At 43.5% G+C, this 15,775-nt stretch overlaps 2 protein-coding genes across 13 annotated transcripts in view; both read left to right on the top strand.

Annotated features, from left to right (window-relative positions):
* ATR (ATR serine/threonine kinase) overlaps positions 1-9,106 on the top strand; it is a 118,365-nt gene extending 109,259 nt beyond the window's left edge. For all 4 annotated transcript variants that reach the window (XR_011969025.1, XM_072618188.1, XM_072618187.1 and 1 more), the window contains 2 exons: positions 3,717-3,822; positions 8,745-9,106. Coding sequence is in view for 3 of the 4 variants with exons in the window: in XM_072618188.1 (XP_072474289.1) it covers positions 3,717-3,822; positions 8,745-8,918 (280 nt within the window). In the remaining variant the exon portion in view is untranslated. The remainder of the gene's footprint in view (positions 1-3,716; positions 3,823-8,744) is intronic.
* A 932-nt stretch (positions 9,107-10,038) lies between these two features.
* Positions 10,039-15,775, top strand: part of XRN1 (5'-3' exoribonuclease 1) — a 95,975-nt gene continuing 90,238 nt past the window's right edge. For all 9 annotated transcript variants that reach the window (XR_011969026.1, XR_011969027.1, XM_072618193.1 and 6 more), the window contains exon 1: positions 10,039-10,239. Coding sequence is in view for 7 of the 9 variants with exons in the window: in XM_072618193.1 (XP_072474294.1) it covers positions 10,039-10,239 (201 nt within the window). In the remaining 2 variants the exon portion in view is untranslated. The remainder of the gene's footprint in view (positions 10,240-15,775) is intronic.

Genomic DNA, 15,775 nt, shown 5'->3' with positions numbered 1-15,775 from the left:
CACCTACTGTTACTGAACTTTGGCTTTCTATATTAGACAGTGGTGATAAAGACAAAAATGAATGGTTGCTACCCTTAAGGCACACTCTGTCCATCTCCCTGCAGCCTTCAGCTTAGCCTTCTCTTTGCCTTACGTCACACTTCAATCCATTCTTCATGATTGTTCCTTAATTTAATCATTTATCTTATATATAATTTCTTTTCTTTGTTCATTCAGCAAGTCTGAATCCTTCATATTTTTCTTACTGATTATAATTTTTATTATGTTGTGATCTATAGAGGATGTTTAATTTTGCTGCATTTCTGCTTTTATAGATGAATCCTTTATGCTCTTGTACATGACCAGTTTTTAGATAAGAGCCGTAATTCTGAAATACAAAGAAATGTGTGTGTATATAGATATATATACATACACACACATACACATATATATGTATATATGTATATGTTTGTGTGTATATATATATGTACACATAAACACATATTCCTTAAAATTTTCAATATGTTTTAAATAGTCTGTTCAAATAATTATATTGTTCACGTTCATTAGATTTTTGTTTTATTTCATTTTATTTTAATTAGACTGGGCCCTCTCTTATTCAGCCTGAAAGTGTGGTAGCCACTCGTAGACCTGATCATCATGGTAACTTTGACCTGCTCTGTTTCTAACCTGGACTAATTCATTCTCCTTAGGCAGCCTATTGGTGCTTATTGGTTCACACACTCAGCTTAGCCTACTGAAATCTCTCAAACTCAAGTGATCTTTCAGTGGCAGCAGAAATTAGCTTTGTTCCACCATACCTGGTGATGTTTTTTCTTAAAATTGACAGAGGCATTGTTGAAGTACTTACCAATTACTGTTTTATTGGAGTTCCTTTAGTTTGGTTAGCATTTCCTTTAAATACTTAAAAATTATACCATTTGGTACATACATACATTATATTTACAATATAATGTAAATAATTTCATTATCTGGGATACTTTTGAACACTGTAGAGTTTACCCTGTTTAACTGTCCAATTTCACTATTACTTTGTTTGAATTTATGATTGCCATCTTTGCTTCTTTGTATTCAGTTGGGGCATAATAAAATCTGCTCCGATCAGTTTTTTGCCTTAATAATTTTTTTTGTTAATCTGAATGTGACAGACACTAATAAACATAAACATCTCCATACAGAAAGAACAGGAAAGGGGCTACATATGAAATCACATCTCTATTACATAGATATATATGTGTATGTGTTTATATACATACATCATTAATCCTTCTCAATCCCTACAATTAAAAAAAAATCCCTCCTTTGCCACAAATTAGCATAGTCATTCAAAACAAATCTACATTAATGACTTCCTTCTCCAGCTCTGCCTTTCCTCTGAAACTCCTTTCCTCTGTCCTAACCAATTAGTCTCTTCCCTATCCCACCCTCAGCCTTTCCTTGCCTGGCTCAATTAAGAATGAAATTCATGAGATTCCAAATTCCTGATTTCCCACCACCATACCTGAATAGTCTTCCCCTGTGTCAGCCAAGGAATGAGGGTAGTAAGTTGCTCCCTCTTCCTTTGCATTCTTGTCTTAGTTTCTTTTTTGAACTCCTAATAACTGAGCTTATTTTACATTGTTTCTTCATTGGCCTTTAAGAGACAGTGGGATTTAGGAGACAAAAGTCTCTTTCAGGATGTAAGCATATTCAGGTTTTTCAAACTTGCCTACTTTTCTGACTTTCTTTTATCTGCTATACTTGGATTTCAAATACTGATCCAGCTCTGGTTTTCAGGCAGAAATGTTTGCAGAAAGTATCAAATTGTTAAAAATCTGCTGTTTCCTATAAGATAATATTCAGCTTGGCAGATTAAAGTGTTCCTTCCTTTTTCATTTGACTTACCATTCTGGTCTTTGTTTCTCCTATTAAATGTGTAGTCCTCTGTGATTCTGATTGCTGTTTTGTGCTGTATTATCTGTCTTTTCCTATTCTCTTGCAGTTTTTTTTCTTTGACCTGGAAACTCTGGAGTTTTACAGTCACATTTCAGTGTGTGTAGAATTGAAAGTTTCTTCGGGAAATGATGTTTGGATTCTGTTTTCACCTTGCACTCAAGAGTGTTCTAGAAATTCTGGCCAATTCTTTTCTGAATTCTTGAAATGTTGTATCCAGGTCTTTTGTTTCGTTATTTTTTTCTGAGGGTCTGATAATTCTTATTGTTTCATGGCTTGTGTCCCAGATCACTAATATTTCATCATACATCCCATCTTCCAGTTTTTTTTTCCTGTCTTTTGACTTGGGTCAGGTATTTCTTCTATCACTTTTAATTTTTACTTGTGTTTCCTCCATTCTTTTTCCAAGTTGTTCATGTGGTTAGGGTATTTATAGCTTTTGTCCCAAGCTCTTTATTATCCTTAGCAGGAGCTCTAATTTCATATCTATCTTTCTTCATCCTCATAGGAGGGCTTCCAACCACTCTCAGAACTGATGTAGGTAATTTTTTTGTTGTTGTTGAATAAAATTTTTACAAAATGAAATTCTGTTATTTTTATTTTCTAGGTTTCTACTTGTAGTTGTTGCAGGGTTATCCTGGGATTCCTTCAGTATGTTAGTAGTTTTCCTGTTTGCTCATTTCCTTAGTCTCCCTGCTTTAACATTTTCTTTTTTTGCTTCTTTCTCTCCTCCATTGCCCACAGCAGAATCTTAACTTCTAAACTTTCTCTTGTTCAGGATTGTCGTGTTCAGATTGAATTACCACCAAGCCACAGACTCCTCTAAGGCTAGTTTACAAAAGACTACAAAACTTCTAAGCCTTTCACACCTGCTGGAGCCACACCCATATTGAGCCCAAAGGTGGTAATCATCACATTCAGAGGCATCTTATTGCCAGATGAAGCCTCCACCCTGCAGCAAGGAGTCTCACACCCTCAGCTCAACTTTAACTCTCAGCTAAGGGTGAAGAGTCAGAGAAACTGTGGCTGACAGGGTGCCCCCTTGGCAAGTTTTTTCCCCATCACAGTTACTTATGAGAGTTCCTTTTTGTTATTCTCTCTTAGTTACTGATCTACTTTATTTGGCATTTTAAAAAATGTTTTTGAGTTATCAATAAGATAGAGCATTTATTAAGGACTTCCTATGTGCCAGGTACTGTGCTAAGCATACGAGATAAAAGTATAACCAAATGAGACTGTTCCTACCTTCAAGGTAGGAACTTTTAATGAGGGAAGACAAGTCATAAAGGGAAGCTAGAAAGCAGGGATTTGAAGGTATAAGGATTTTGGTGGGGAGGTGAAGTGTGGGGAGTAAGTCAAGCTGGGAGAGAACTGAATTCCCTCCTGAAATGTCATTCTGAACTAGGGAGGGCAGGCCCCAAGGTCTCAGGATTTCCAGGTGGAAAGGCTACTGGCAAAGAGGTAGAGAAGTGGCTGGTCTTGCTGAAAACTTTTACTCTAATTTTTACCTGACTTCTCCATACTTTTTCCTCTGGGTTTTTCTGACCTTGTTCTGTTGGGCATTCTAAGTTTCTCCTTTCCTAAAAAACACTCATTTCTTTACTGGAAAGATTACAGTGTGTCTGCTTGTACTGATGTTATAATTGGCTCCTGATAATCACTTTGAAATTAGTATTACCTAGAAATCTGTTGAATAATGTTCAAATTATCTGTTTCTGTGTCTTTGTGATTGATAGAATTTATATTTTGTCTATGCTACTAAGAATATTTGTTTTTGTTTTTAGCGTCTTAAAGACTTTTATTCATGATCCTCTTGTGGAGTGGAGTAAACCAGTAAAAGGGAGTTCAAAAGCACAACTGAATGAAACAGGGGAAGTTGTCAACGAAAAGGTTAGAAGATATAACTTATGGAGATTGATAATCTTTTGTATGTACATAACACATTACACTTTACAAAATGCTTTCACTTGTATCATTTCATTTGATCCTCACAGCTCTATGAGATAGGAAATGAATTTTTGTTGTCATTGTTTAGTCATTTCCTGTATGTCCAACTCTTCATGACCCCATTTGGGATTTTCTTGGCAAAGATACTAGAGTGATTTGCCTTTTCCTTCTCCATTCCATTGTACAGGTGAGGAGCTGAGGCAAACAGGGTTAAGTGACTTGCCCAGGGTCACACAGCTAGTAAGTTTCTAAGGCCAGATTTGAACTCAGGAAGATGAGTCTGATGAGGGCTGGAGGGGGAAGGGGGGTTTACAGGAACTCCAGAACTGGAATTCTCTGCTGTGCGCTGCCTGGAGAAGAATTCACGGACTCAAGCATTGTTGAGGTCAAGGTAATTAATTATGCTTTTCAGCGGGCAAGAGTTCTTAGGGAACCTGCAACTTTAGAGGGGTACAGGTAATAGGATATTCAATAGGCCAGATATACTAAGTGGGTGATTCAGGGTGGGATTAGGGAGTGGCTAAGGAGTGGTTAGTTCTTAAAGGAACATGCACTTTTGGTATCTGCTGCACAGGTATTTTACCCAGAATTCATTGGGAAATAGCCCAAGGCAGGGGCTACCTGGAGGTGTAGTTTTAGGCCTGAAAGGAAACTAAGTTAACTAATGGTCAGGGATGACCAAGAAATTACAGGGTATTCTCATCAACGTCTTGTTAGACAAGATAAATGTAAGAGAGTATACGTATGGCTATGTCTAGGATACATATGATTGGTCAGTGGGTAGTAAAAGTAAATGTCATTATGACCCAGTGCACAGCCAGCTCAGCCAGTACACAGCTGGTTCAGACTAATAAGTTCTGTAGGTGCAGCTGGCTGCTATAGCAAGGAGATAACAGTTGTTGCTGGGGCAGGCTGTGTCCTTGGGCTGGGGAGAAACTGACTGGGATAGTTTTGAGGCTAGGGAGAAATAGGATTTTTTAAGAGAAATGTGATTTTAGAATTGGGATCTAAGCACAGGCATCCAAGCACCCCATCAAGTCTTCCTGACTCCAGCCTAACTAAGCATTCTATCCACTATGCCACTTTGCTGTGTATACACTTTTTACTAATGAAGAAACTGAGGATCTGAACAGTTATAATACTTCCCCCAGGGTCACAAAGGTACTAGGTGAAAAAGGAGTACTTGAACTCAGGTAGTCTGGCTGCTAGTTCAGCATTCTTTCCCCTATACCAGACTACCTCCCTTATAGGCTTCAGTAATCATGAACTATAAGTACATTTTAACTTGATTACCTTATCAAAGTCACATAACCTCAGTTAAAGTCTCACCTAGAACACCTTAACTACCCTCAGCAAGCCACTTAACGTGTGCTTCAGTCTTCATTTTTACAGTAATATCATAATAATGATGACTAGCATCTCTTTAGCATTCAAGGTTTGCAAGCACCTCCCAGACACTCTCATTTTGTTCTCGCAGCACCCCTGTACAAAGTAGGTGCTGATTACTCCTGTTTTGCAGGTAAGAAAACTGAGGCAAAGATGAAATGACTTGTCCAGAGGCACACGGCTTTGATTTCCTCTTGTTATTCCAGCACTCTCTCCACTGTACCTTCTGCTAACAGTTTTCTTAATCTGGGATAACACGGCATTACATTCCTCACGTAGGGATTGTGACAAGAGCATATTGCAAACCTCAGAGCACCGTATAAATGGGAGAAGCCACTATTCTGTTCTTTGGTATTGTTAAGTTTGTGAATGCTGCATATACTGACTTCTGTCATGATTGCTGATTATATCATTAGCATTTATGTAGCCAAAAAAGTTGCAGACACAAATTAAACTAGACAGCTCATAGTTGTTTAAAATGATGAATGAAAAACTTGACCAAAAATTTCCCAAGCTCATGGAAAGTTGAAAAGAATATGCAAATTAGATTCCATATGGCCATGACCCTGGGTCAGTTTGTCACTGCTTCCTATCTGTTCTCCCTACTTCTAGTGCCTCCTCATTTCAATACATCCTCCATGTGGTTCCCAGATTAACATTTCAGATTATGAATTTAACAATCACTAACAAATTGACATTTCAAATTACAAATTTAACAATCATCAAACATTTCAATATACAAAGAAAAACAAAAAGACTATATATGAAATTATGAGCTTTTACATAATGCAAAATGTTTGTATAATAAAATTAACAAAGCAGTAGCAAAATTTTTGTTTATCCCCTTCAGAACTTTATATTCTTTATCATTTCATACAAGTCTTCCCAGATTTCTCTCAATCAGTCATTTGTCATTTCATAAAGTGCAGCAATATTCTATTGCACGTTTATACCAGTTTCCTCCTCTGTTCCTTCACTGATGGGTGTCTTATTTCTAAAACAAGCAAAAAAAATGTTACTATAAATACTCGCATACATTTAGGTCCTTTCTTTTGAAGTCTTTGACTTCCTCGGGGTATATGCTTAATAGTAGACCAAAGAGTACAGTTTCATAACTTCCAAGTTGATATTTCTTCTGACCATGTCACTTCCCTGCTCATAGGATAATATACAAACTCTTTAGCCTACCTACCATTTAAAGCTTTCCACACTCAAAGTGTAACCTACCCTTCCAAACTTAGCGTATATCATTCCCCTTCATGCCCTCTACCTCCTTGTCAAACATGCCTACTAGTTGCTCCACAAACTTGTTATTTCATCTTTGGTCTCCATGCCTACAGACAGGCTCTCTCTCCTGCCCAGGATGCTCTCCTTCCTAAAATCTCCATTACTTGAAAGTTTAACCCAGGTGCCATGTTCCACACAAAGCTTTGTCTCATATCCCCCAGTTGTTAGTACTCTTTTCTTCCTCAAAGTGCCTTTTATTACTTATCGGTATACATGTTATCTCCTGAGTAGAATGTAAATTATTTTATGGCAAAGACTTTCATTTTTGTATTCATATCCTCACATTAGCACCTAATAAATGGTGACTGAAAGGATATAATGAAGTTTCCACTTAAATTTTTAACTGAGTTTTAAACATGAAAGAATTCTTTAAAACTGTATATTTAGCACAATGGAAAACAAAATTAATTTCTATAAGATGATAATATGAAGGACAGATAGGACTTGATGTTTTAATAGTCTAGGAAAATGTCCACTTCATTGGGTTGCTGTAGCCTTTTAAGACTCAAAATCCAAAGTTAAAGTCACCTGACTTTTAAAGTCAGATCTCTGGGCTGGAAAGAAAGTTCCACAGATAGCACTGTTGTCACAGCGAACATGAGTCTTCTTGTCTGGAACCTCCATCTCTTCTGAAACCCTCCACCCTCTTTATGTGCCAGGGTTCTCTGTACCTTCTTTTCATGTTAACTTGTCACAAGAAGAATCGAAATCCCCAGAGTTAAAGCTTCGTATACACTCAAGCTTTATATAAGACAGTATGATATACTGGTCACAGGGAGGCATTTAATAATTGTTGAATGAAAGTTTTGTCAAAGCACCATTTGTCTCTCAATAAACAGGTTCTTCATTCCTTCACCGAACTGCCACCATCCCTTATTTCTTAGAAAGTTATCTTGAACATCTTATTTAATGAATGGGCTTTTGGAAGTGTGGGGAGTTCATGCACGTCCCAATCTGTAGTTTTTCACATCTCCCCAAACAGTCTAGAAAGTAGCATTAAATCAGAGTTGGATACATGAGGTAGAAATTAAAGCTCCCAGATTCAGTTATCTATTCTATGCTGAAGACTCACAATCTATTTATGTAGCTCTGACCGTTTTGGTGTGACCTGCAGTCTTGCATTTCCAACGGCCTATTTGACATCATAAGCTGGATATCTGTCCTGTAGACATCTTAAACTAAACATGTCCAAAATTTTAATTTACTATCTTCCCTCTAAGTCCACTTCTTTCCTAACTTCCTTATTATTGTTGAGGGCAGTGCTGTCTTTTTAGTCACTGAGGTTTAAAATGTAGGTGTCATCCTCCAATCTCTTGTGCCTCGTTTTCTTTGACCCTTCCACCACCCTGGTACAGACCTTCCCCACCTTATTATTATACTATTGCAATAGTTGGATGGTGGGTCTGCCTGCTTCAAGTCTCTCCCCATTCCCTTTTATCCTCCACTCAGCTGACAGTTATCTTCCTAAAGTGCAAAGTGGACCATGTCATCTCCCCCACCCTTGCTCACTTCCCATCCATTACTTTTGGGATCAAAAAAAGTCCTGTTTGGCCCTTCATAATCTGCCCCACCCCCACCCCCCCACTTCATTCAGTGACACTGTTTCTTTTCTGTTCCTCACAGAAGACACAGAAGTCCATCACTTGGCTCTGGGCATTTTTTGTCTTGTCCCCCATGCGCGGCATCCTCTCCCTATTCATCTTCATCTTCTGACTTCCTTCAAAGTCTCAGCCAAAATCTTACCTTCTACAAAAAGCCTTTCCCAATCCCTCTTAATTCCGGTGTCTTCTTTCTACTTCTTTCTAACATGTCCTCCATCCATGTGGCTTATTTGTACACAGTTGTTTGCAAGTCATGTTGCCTATCATTCTACTGTGAGCTCCTTGAAGCCAAGGACTGCCCTTTACCTTTTCTTCCTATCTCCAGTGGTTACAACATAGTTCTGTACACAGCTAGGTGCTTAATGAATGTTTACTGACTGAGTCCGAATCCATGCCCAAACCCTAAACTTCTGAAATGTATCTTCCTCTTTTTTCCTTTCTTGTCTACATTCCAGAAAAAGTGTTGGTCTCTGATATGACCAAAAATGGTTAAAACAAAGCAAAGAAGCTGAGGAATAGATTTGAGGAATTAAAAAATATAGTCATCCATACCTTAACGTGTAGACATTATTTCTGTTTTCTCATTTCTAGGCCAAGACTCATGTCCATGACATCGAGCAGCGCCTTCGAGGTGTAATCAAAGCTAGGAACAGAGTAACCGGGCTGCCTTTGTCCATTGAAGGACACGTGCACCACCTCATTCAAGAAGCAACTGACGAAAACCTGCTGTGCCAGATGTATCTTGGTTGGACTCCGTATTTATGAAATGGAGCTGTGGTTACGAGTTAACACCTTCTGCTTGGACTCCAAGGTGGTGTTATTACAGTGATTCAGTTCCGGATTGCCACCTGCATTCATTACTGTTCTAGATCACTTGCTATACTTTCTTCTCAGAAAATGTTATTTCAGTTGTTAAAGGACTACAAAAATAAAACTACACGTTCAGATGTAAATTTTTTTAGAAAAATATGTATTGTAACCACGTAAATAGCATTATCCCTGTATATACACAAGGGGGGAAGGCATCTGTCTAAAATGATACTGTAACAGTATTTCGAGTCTAACCTTGGCGTGAATACATTGGGCATGTTTCAGGTCTGTCCCAGACTTCCATATTCAGTAGAACCACCGTGTGATAACCGTGGGTTTGGGACTGGCATACGCGACAGTTCTTGAGTGCGTCGTGGTTTGTGTGGCATGCCCATGGCAAGTAAGGAACAGTGGGTATTTGCGGACCTGTGTGAACAAGGTTCTGAGAGATGTTCCCCACGGAAAATTCAAGTCGAAGATGGAGCGGCGGGCAGCACTGGCACGCGTTCCTCTAGCAGCCTCTTACAAACCTCACTCGATGGTCTTCGTGTATCTTTAAGTCACTTTTTTCCAGTGTTTAGCATGATTCACAAGCAACGGAAAAGTGAAATTACCAAAGAAGCCCCCGATCTGGAGTGAGCCACGTGGTTTACGTTCAGCCCAAACGGGAATCTTTTCAGAACTGCGCGCCTGCTGGCACCGTGGTGGATGGGGCACGTGCCCCGAGTTATGCCCATTGATGCCTCCATGCCCGGGGCCCCAAGTGCGTGTCATCGGGAAGACAGCTGGCCCGAGATGGGGTGGGGGGGGCACCGGCGCCTGCCGCCCTTGGGGCCAGCCTTGGCGGGGCACGAGACTTCACCCGTGCGCGCCCCCATCGCCGCCTTTAGGAAGCCCCGCCCTCAAGGGCTCTTAGCCCCCACGAGTCCCCGTCCTTTTAGGGCTTGGCCCTCAGCCAGTCTCCGCCTCTGCCCGGGCCGGGGGGCCGCCCGCAGAGGCTCGGGCGCGAGGCGGGGGGGAGGGGCGCGGACACGGCCTCTCTAGGCTCCCGGCGGGCGGCGGCGCGGCGTTCTCTATGGTCTGGGAGGGCGGGGCCTGTGTTGTCATCGGCGGCGCGACGGCGGAGGCGGCGGCCGAGGCCCGGGCGGGGGGTTTGGTTTCGGTTTGGCGGCGGCTGCTGGCAGGGTCGGTGACGGTCGACATGGGAGTCCCTAAGTTTTACCGCTGGATCTCAGAGCGCTATCCCTGCCTCAGCGAGGTGGTGAAGGAGCATCAGGTGTGTGTGGGGGCGGCGGCTCCCCCTCAGCCCGCGCCCGGCCTGGGGGGGGCGGAGCGGGGGGGCTTTGACGGGCGGCGCCGATCGCGCCGTCGGGGTCCGGGCCCCTTTGTTTCCGTTTGACTTTGGAGCTGCCGGACTTTGGCCCGGGCCGCGGAGGGCTCGGCCCCGAGGGTGTCCTGCTCGGGGCCCCGTCGGGGCGTGCGGGGGTTAGGGTTAGGGGGCAAAAGTCCGACTCGTCGCGTCCGAGGGAAGGGCCGGGGGAGGGGGCCACCAGGAGCCCTTCGTACCCGCTTCCCAGAGCCTTGTCTTCAGGAAGTGGGAGAGGGGCGGAGTCTTTAGTCTTCCTAATGGACCCGTCGGGTTGCGTCAGGCGCCGAGCGTCTGTTAAAGAGCCGGGGCAGGCCCGTGGGGGGCTCCGGGGCGGCCGAGTCGTTCCTGCCCCCGAGGAGCTTCCGTTCTCGGAGGGGGGGGGGGGGGGCGGCTGTGCCCAGAAGACCGGAGAGTGGGGGAAGGACATTGGCATCCCAGAGCCTCGGGGACTCTTGGTGGGGAAGGGCCCCTGCAGCCGAATTTGGAGAAAAGTAGCGCCCGCCGGAGGGATGGGGAGGGTCAGGCGGCAGGCGCTGCTGGTGGGCCGGGCTGTGCCACGGTGGGTGCGACAGGTGGAAACGAGGGATGGTGCCCGGGCCCCGGGAGGTATAGGGGAGCCCCGGAGTCTGTGGAGCCGGGGGAACGGCGCGAGCAGACTCCACTGACCGGAGTCAGGTCGACGTGTAAATTACGCACGACGCTAGAGAGGCGAAACCGGGCCAGTCCCTCCAGGAATCCCCATTCTGCTGGGGAGACCGCCCGCCAGCCGCCGTGCACGGGGAATACACGGGGAATACACGGGATCGAGTGCGGGCCGGCGCCGGCACATCCTAGGGCTTGGGGAAGACTTCTTGCGTAATATGGTGGAGCCTGAGGGAAGCCGGGGAGGACAGCATTCCAGGCAAGGGGGAAAGCTAGTGAAAAGGAGCCGCGGAGAGGTGGAAGGCAGCTCGCTCCGGGAACAGCGGGGAGGCCGGTAGCGCTGCGTCGTGGAGTACGCCGCGGGAGTGGAGAGGGAGCGGAGGGCCGGCCTGCGCGGGGCGCGGAGGGCCGGCCGGGGGAGGGCCAGGCTGCGCGGGGCGCGGACGGCCGGCCGGGGGAGGGCCAGCCTGCGCGGGGGCCGGCCGGGGGAGGGCCAGGCTGCGCGGGGGCTCGGACGGCCGGGGGAGGGCCAGCCTGCGCGGGGCGCGGACGGCCGGCCGGGGGAGGGCCGGCCTGCGCGGGGGCTCGGAGGGCCGGCCGGGGGAGGGCCGGCCTGCGCGGGGGCTCGGAGGGCCGGCCTGCGCGGGGCGCGGAGGGCCGGCCGGGGGAGGGCCAGGCTGCGCGGGGCGCGGACGGCCGGCCGGGGGAGGGCCAGCCTGCGCGGGGGCCGGCCGGGGGAGGGCCAGCCTGCGCGGGGCTTTAAAAACCAGACAGCTGTGTGGGGGCTAAATTGGAGAGAGGAGAACAGCAGGGAGGCCAATTAGGACTTGATTATAGTAGTCTGCAGTTGCCTGTTGATTGGGGAATAACTAAACAAATTGTGATATATAAATAGAATATGATAGCACCATAGTGCAATAACATGAAGAATTCAGAGACATGGGAAGTCTCATATGAACAGATGCAGAGCAAAGGAAGCAGAACTGAAAGGATATTCACACCACGATGACATAAACAAAGACTACAATAAAGGCTTATATAATTTCGGTCAAATATAATCGTCTGTATAAGTTCCAGATGCTGGAGTTAAAACACACTTCTTTTTCTGTTAAGAAATGGTGTACTGCTAGCATAGAAAGTTACTTGTGGTGTCAGCTACAATTGATACAGTGAATGGTTTTGTTTACCATTTTTAAGAGGAGGTTCTACGGAGAATTTTAAGTTTGAAGGGACCTCAGAGACCATGTAGTCTAATTTAACCGGTACCCTACTATTGGATGGGTATATTTGGGGGTGAGGGAGACGAAAAATAAAACTTAAACCTCTCTCTTCTGACTTCTCAGCTAGTGGTCTTTGTTTCCATCAGATTTCCCCATTTAATTGCTGAATTTCTGAATTGTTGACTGTTTCTTCATTAGTAAAATGAAGAGGTTGAGCTCTCTGGTTTCCAAAGTTGTTTATACCTCTGAAGCCTATTATGTCTTTAAAGCACACTGTTAACGGATTTTTACTGACTCAGTCTCCAAATGCTTAGAGCTGCCTAGAGACAGGCATGCCAGCAATCAAGTAGTAGTTTAATTAATTAATTTCCAAGTGACAAATATTCTCTAAACTGAAGTAAAAGCACAGGTTATATACATCACAGGTGGGGAAAGGGGGGGGAAGGTGGATCACAAACAGTCCTTTAATGGTTTCCCACAAGAAATCCTTTGATACAACAATTCTAGAGTCAAGTCTTTTGGGGTCATGATCACTTCCCCTAGGGAGGGAACAGGTTCTACAAGTCTTAATTCGATTCACTTAAGACCTGGTGATTGTGAGCATTGTCAAAGGTTTGATTGATCAGTTCAAGCTGAATTGTGAGCTCTGACTCCCAAGCCAGAGAAGCGCCTCTTGAGAAAACTAAGTAATTAGTGTATTCATTACACATCTCAATTAATATTAAAATCATAACTTCCTTCTCAACACTCATGTCATTGTTTCTAGGAATACATTATATATAGGTTTCAACACATTGAATAATATTGCAATAATTTCTATCTAGGTTATTCAATGTAGTAGGTGTTATAAAGCCTATTACCAATGTGACTATGCAGAAGTAATGGCAGAAAAGATATCTTCAAGGACAGATATGATGAGTAAAGGAATGTCACCAGTCATGTAGCAGCCCAGGAGTTACACTCATATCCATGAAATGACAAAACATCTGTTAAGGATTTACAAAAGGATGTGCATGAGAATCTCACAGCATAAGAAGTTACGAAAGAGACCTGCATTAGTGAAAGAAGTGCTTCCGTTTCTGAGATCATTAAGCAAGTGAAGGATTAATAAAGCGGTGAACTAAAAATCCCAGAGCCAGGATCTTCAGGTAGAATCATAGAATGTTATCCCTAGAAGGGACATATTAAGATCTAGTCCAACCCCTCAGGTTTCATATGAGGGAAATGATGTTTAGCGGTGGGTAAGTAGCTTGCTAAAAGTAAGTTCAATTCAACAAGCATTTATTGAGCACTTTTTCTACGTTTCTGACACTGTTTCAGGCACTGGGAATAAAAGATAAAATGAAGTAATCCCTTTCTCAAGGACCTTATGTTCTTTTGGAAGACGTAATATATACACAGATAAGTAACTATAGAATGTTAAAAGTAAATACAAAGTAATTTGGTGGAGGAAGAGATCATTTGACAAGGATCGAGACCTCCTTCTTGAAGAAATACAGGAATTCTAACAGAGATGGTCAGGGAAAGTATTTTGTGCAAGGTAACCAGGCACTGAGTCAGGAAATGGCAGGGAATGTGTAGGGAAACAAATCAGCCTGTTTAACTGGGACATAAGTGTGAAAGATGAATGATAAGAAATCAGTCTAGGGAGTTTGATTGGAACCAGATGTGAAGAACTTTAAATGCCAGGCAGGAGAGTTTGTACTGTACACAGCAGAGAGGGGCTGAAGCGTTTTGAGGAAGAAAGTGACATAGACCTGTGGGGTTTATTTTTGTTTGTTTTTTGGAGGGTTTCGATTTCTTTGACATAGGTCAATTAGCAATGAGGAAACTCCTACCAATGCAAAACTGAAACTGCTCCACAATTTATTGAGACACAGAGACTACATAACCTATCCTCAGTAAGAGAGCCTGTGTCAGAGACCAGACTTGAACCCAGGGCTTCCAGACCTCCAGACCAGGTCTCTATCAACCATGTCATCCTGCCTTTGGTGGTCAAACCTTAACTTAAGGGAAGGTAAACTAGCAAAGGGAAAAAAATATGGACCTAAACTTTAGTGGAGATTATGTGAGAGGAGAAAAGGGAAAGGATACTAAGAAGTGATGGTGATTGAATCAAACAAGACTTGGAAAGTGATTGAATTTGGGGAAGGAGGGAATGACTGAGCTGGAAAAGTATGGTGACTGAAAAACTGGTGATACTCCTCACAGAAATCTGTGAGTTGGTTTGTGTGGAAAGACAAAAGAATTCATTTTGGGGCATAGTGAGTTTGATGTTCTAGAGTCCTTCAATAAGATTTTCCGGGTTTTTTGTTGTAGTGGTGATGATGGTAATTTTTCCTCTGAATGCTAAAATAGAGATTGCATTTCTGGCAGTAGCTTGTCACCTGAATCAGATTCAACATTTATTAAGCACTCACTATGTACATGCTAGGTACAAAAATAGGATGGGGGAAATAATGCTGTCCCTGTTCTCTAGAAGCCCTTCAATCTAATTGGGAGAATATGGCGCGCGCACACACACACACACACGAATGTGACAAGGAAGGACAATTCAATTCAGCAAACATTTATCAAGTGCCTACTGTATGCTCACTCTTATTCTAAGCTCAGCCAGAAATAGAAAGTTTAAATAAGATATGGTCCCTATCTTGGTAGAGCTTATGGACTAATACACTATATGTGTACTGTTTTTTAAAGTTTCATTAAAAACTTAACATGAAATGTCAATACAACCAACTAACCTTATTTCGTAACTGTATTGAAATAATTTTGTTACCTATCACATTTTTCAGTCACTCCCCCAAAGTCCTGTCAAGACTTCTTGTCCAGTCATTTTCATTCACTTTTCTCTTCTGTAGTCAAATTTCTGGTTCTGCTTTCCACCCTCTCTCCAGTACCCCAGCACCCCCATCTTGGAGGAGAGAGGGAGAAGGAAAGTTAGGGATGAGGGAAGACTTTGGGAAGATGGCTTCTGAGCAGGCTCTTGAAGAAAGAGAAGGATTTCAGCAGGCTGAAAGGAGAAGCATATGCTCCAGGGAGAAAATGCACCGGAACAGGAAGAGTCTCCTGCTGTTCCCTACATGCCATGTGCCTGGGGTGGTCACTTGTACTTCTTCCAATCCCAGCTTTTCTCCAAAATGGATAGAGCTCCATGCCTGAAGTCAGGAAGTTTCATCTTCCGGAGTTCAAATGTGGCCTCAGACCCCGTGTAATACTGAACAAGGCTAACTCAAAGCCTCCTCCTGCCCAAGGCTTTTCTGCTGCCACTTCTCCCATCCTGGTGTGCTTAGGGCCCCCATTCCTCCTCCCCGCGCCCCTCTGTTACTTTGTGTTTTCTTTATATTCATTTTCCTGTGTATTTACTGTTTGCTCACCTTGGAACCAAACCATCAGCCAGCATGAAGTGCTTCCTCTTAAGCTTAGGCACATTGCGACATGCTGGAGATAGGGCAATATGCTACAGATAGGTACACAGAGAATGAAACAGTCCCCACTTCCAAGGAATCCAGGCTTAGTCGAGGGAGACAATAAATGAAGGAAGTACATTGATCAGTAAATTTTGGGGATCAGACCAGATC

Source organism: Notamacropus eugenii, chromosome 6 (assembly GCF_028372415.1).
Source record: "Notamacropus eugenii isolate mMacEug1 chromosome 6, mMacEug1.pri_v2, whole genome shotgun sequence".
NCBI classification, from domain to species: domain Eukaryota; kingdom Metazoa; phylum Chordata; class Mammalia; order Diprotodontia; family Macropodidae; genus Notamacropus; species Notamacropus eugenii.
Note: the sequence above shows the minus strand (reverse complement) of the source record. Positions and strands in the feature narration are given on the sequence as shown.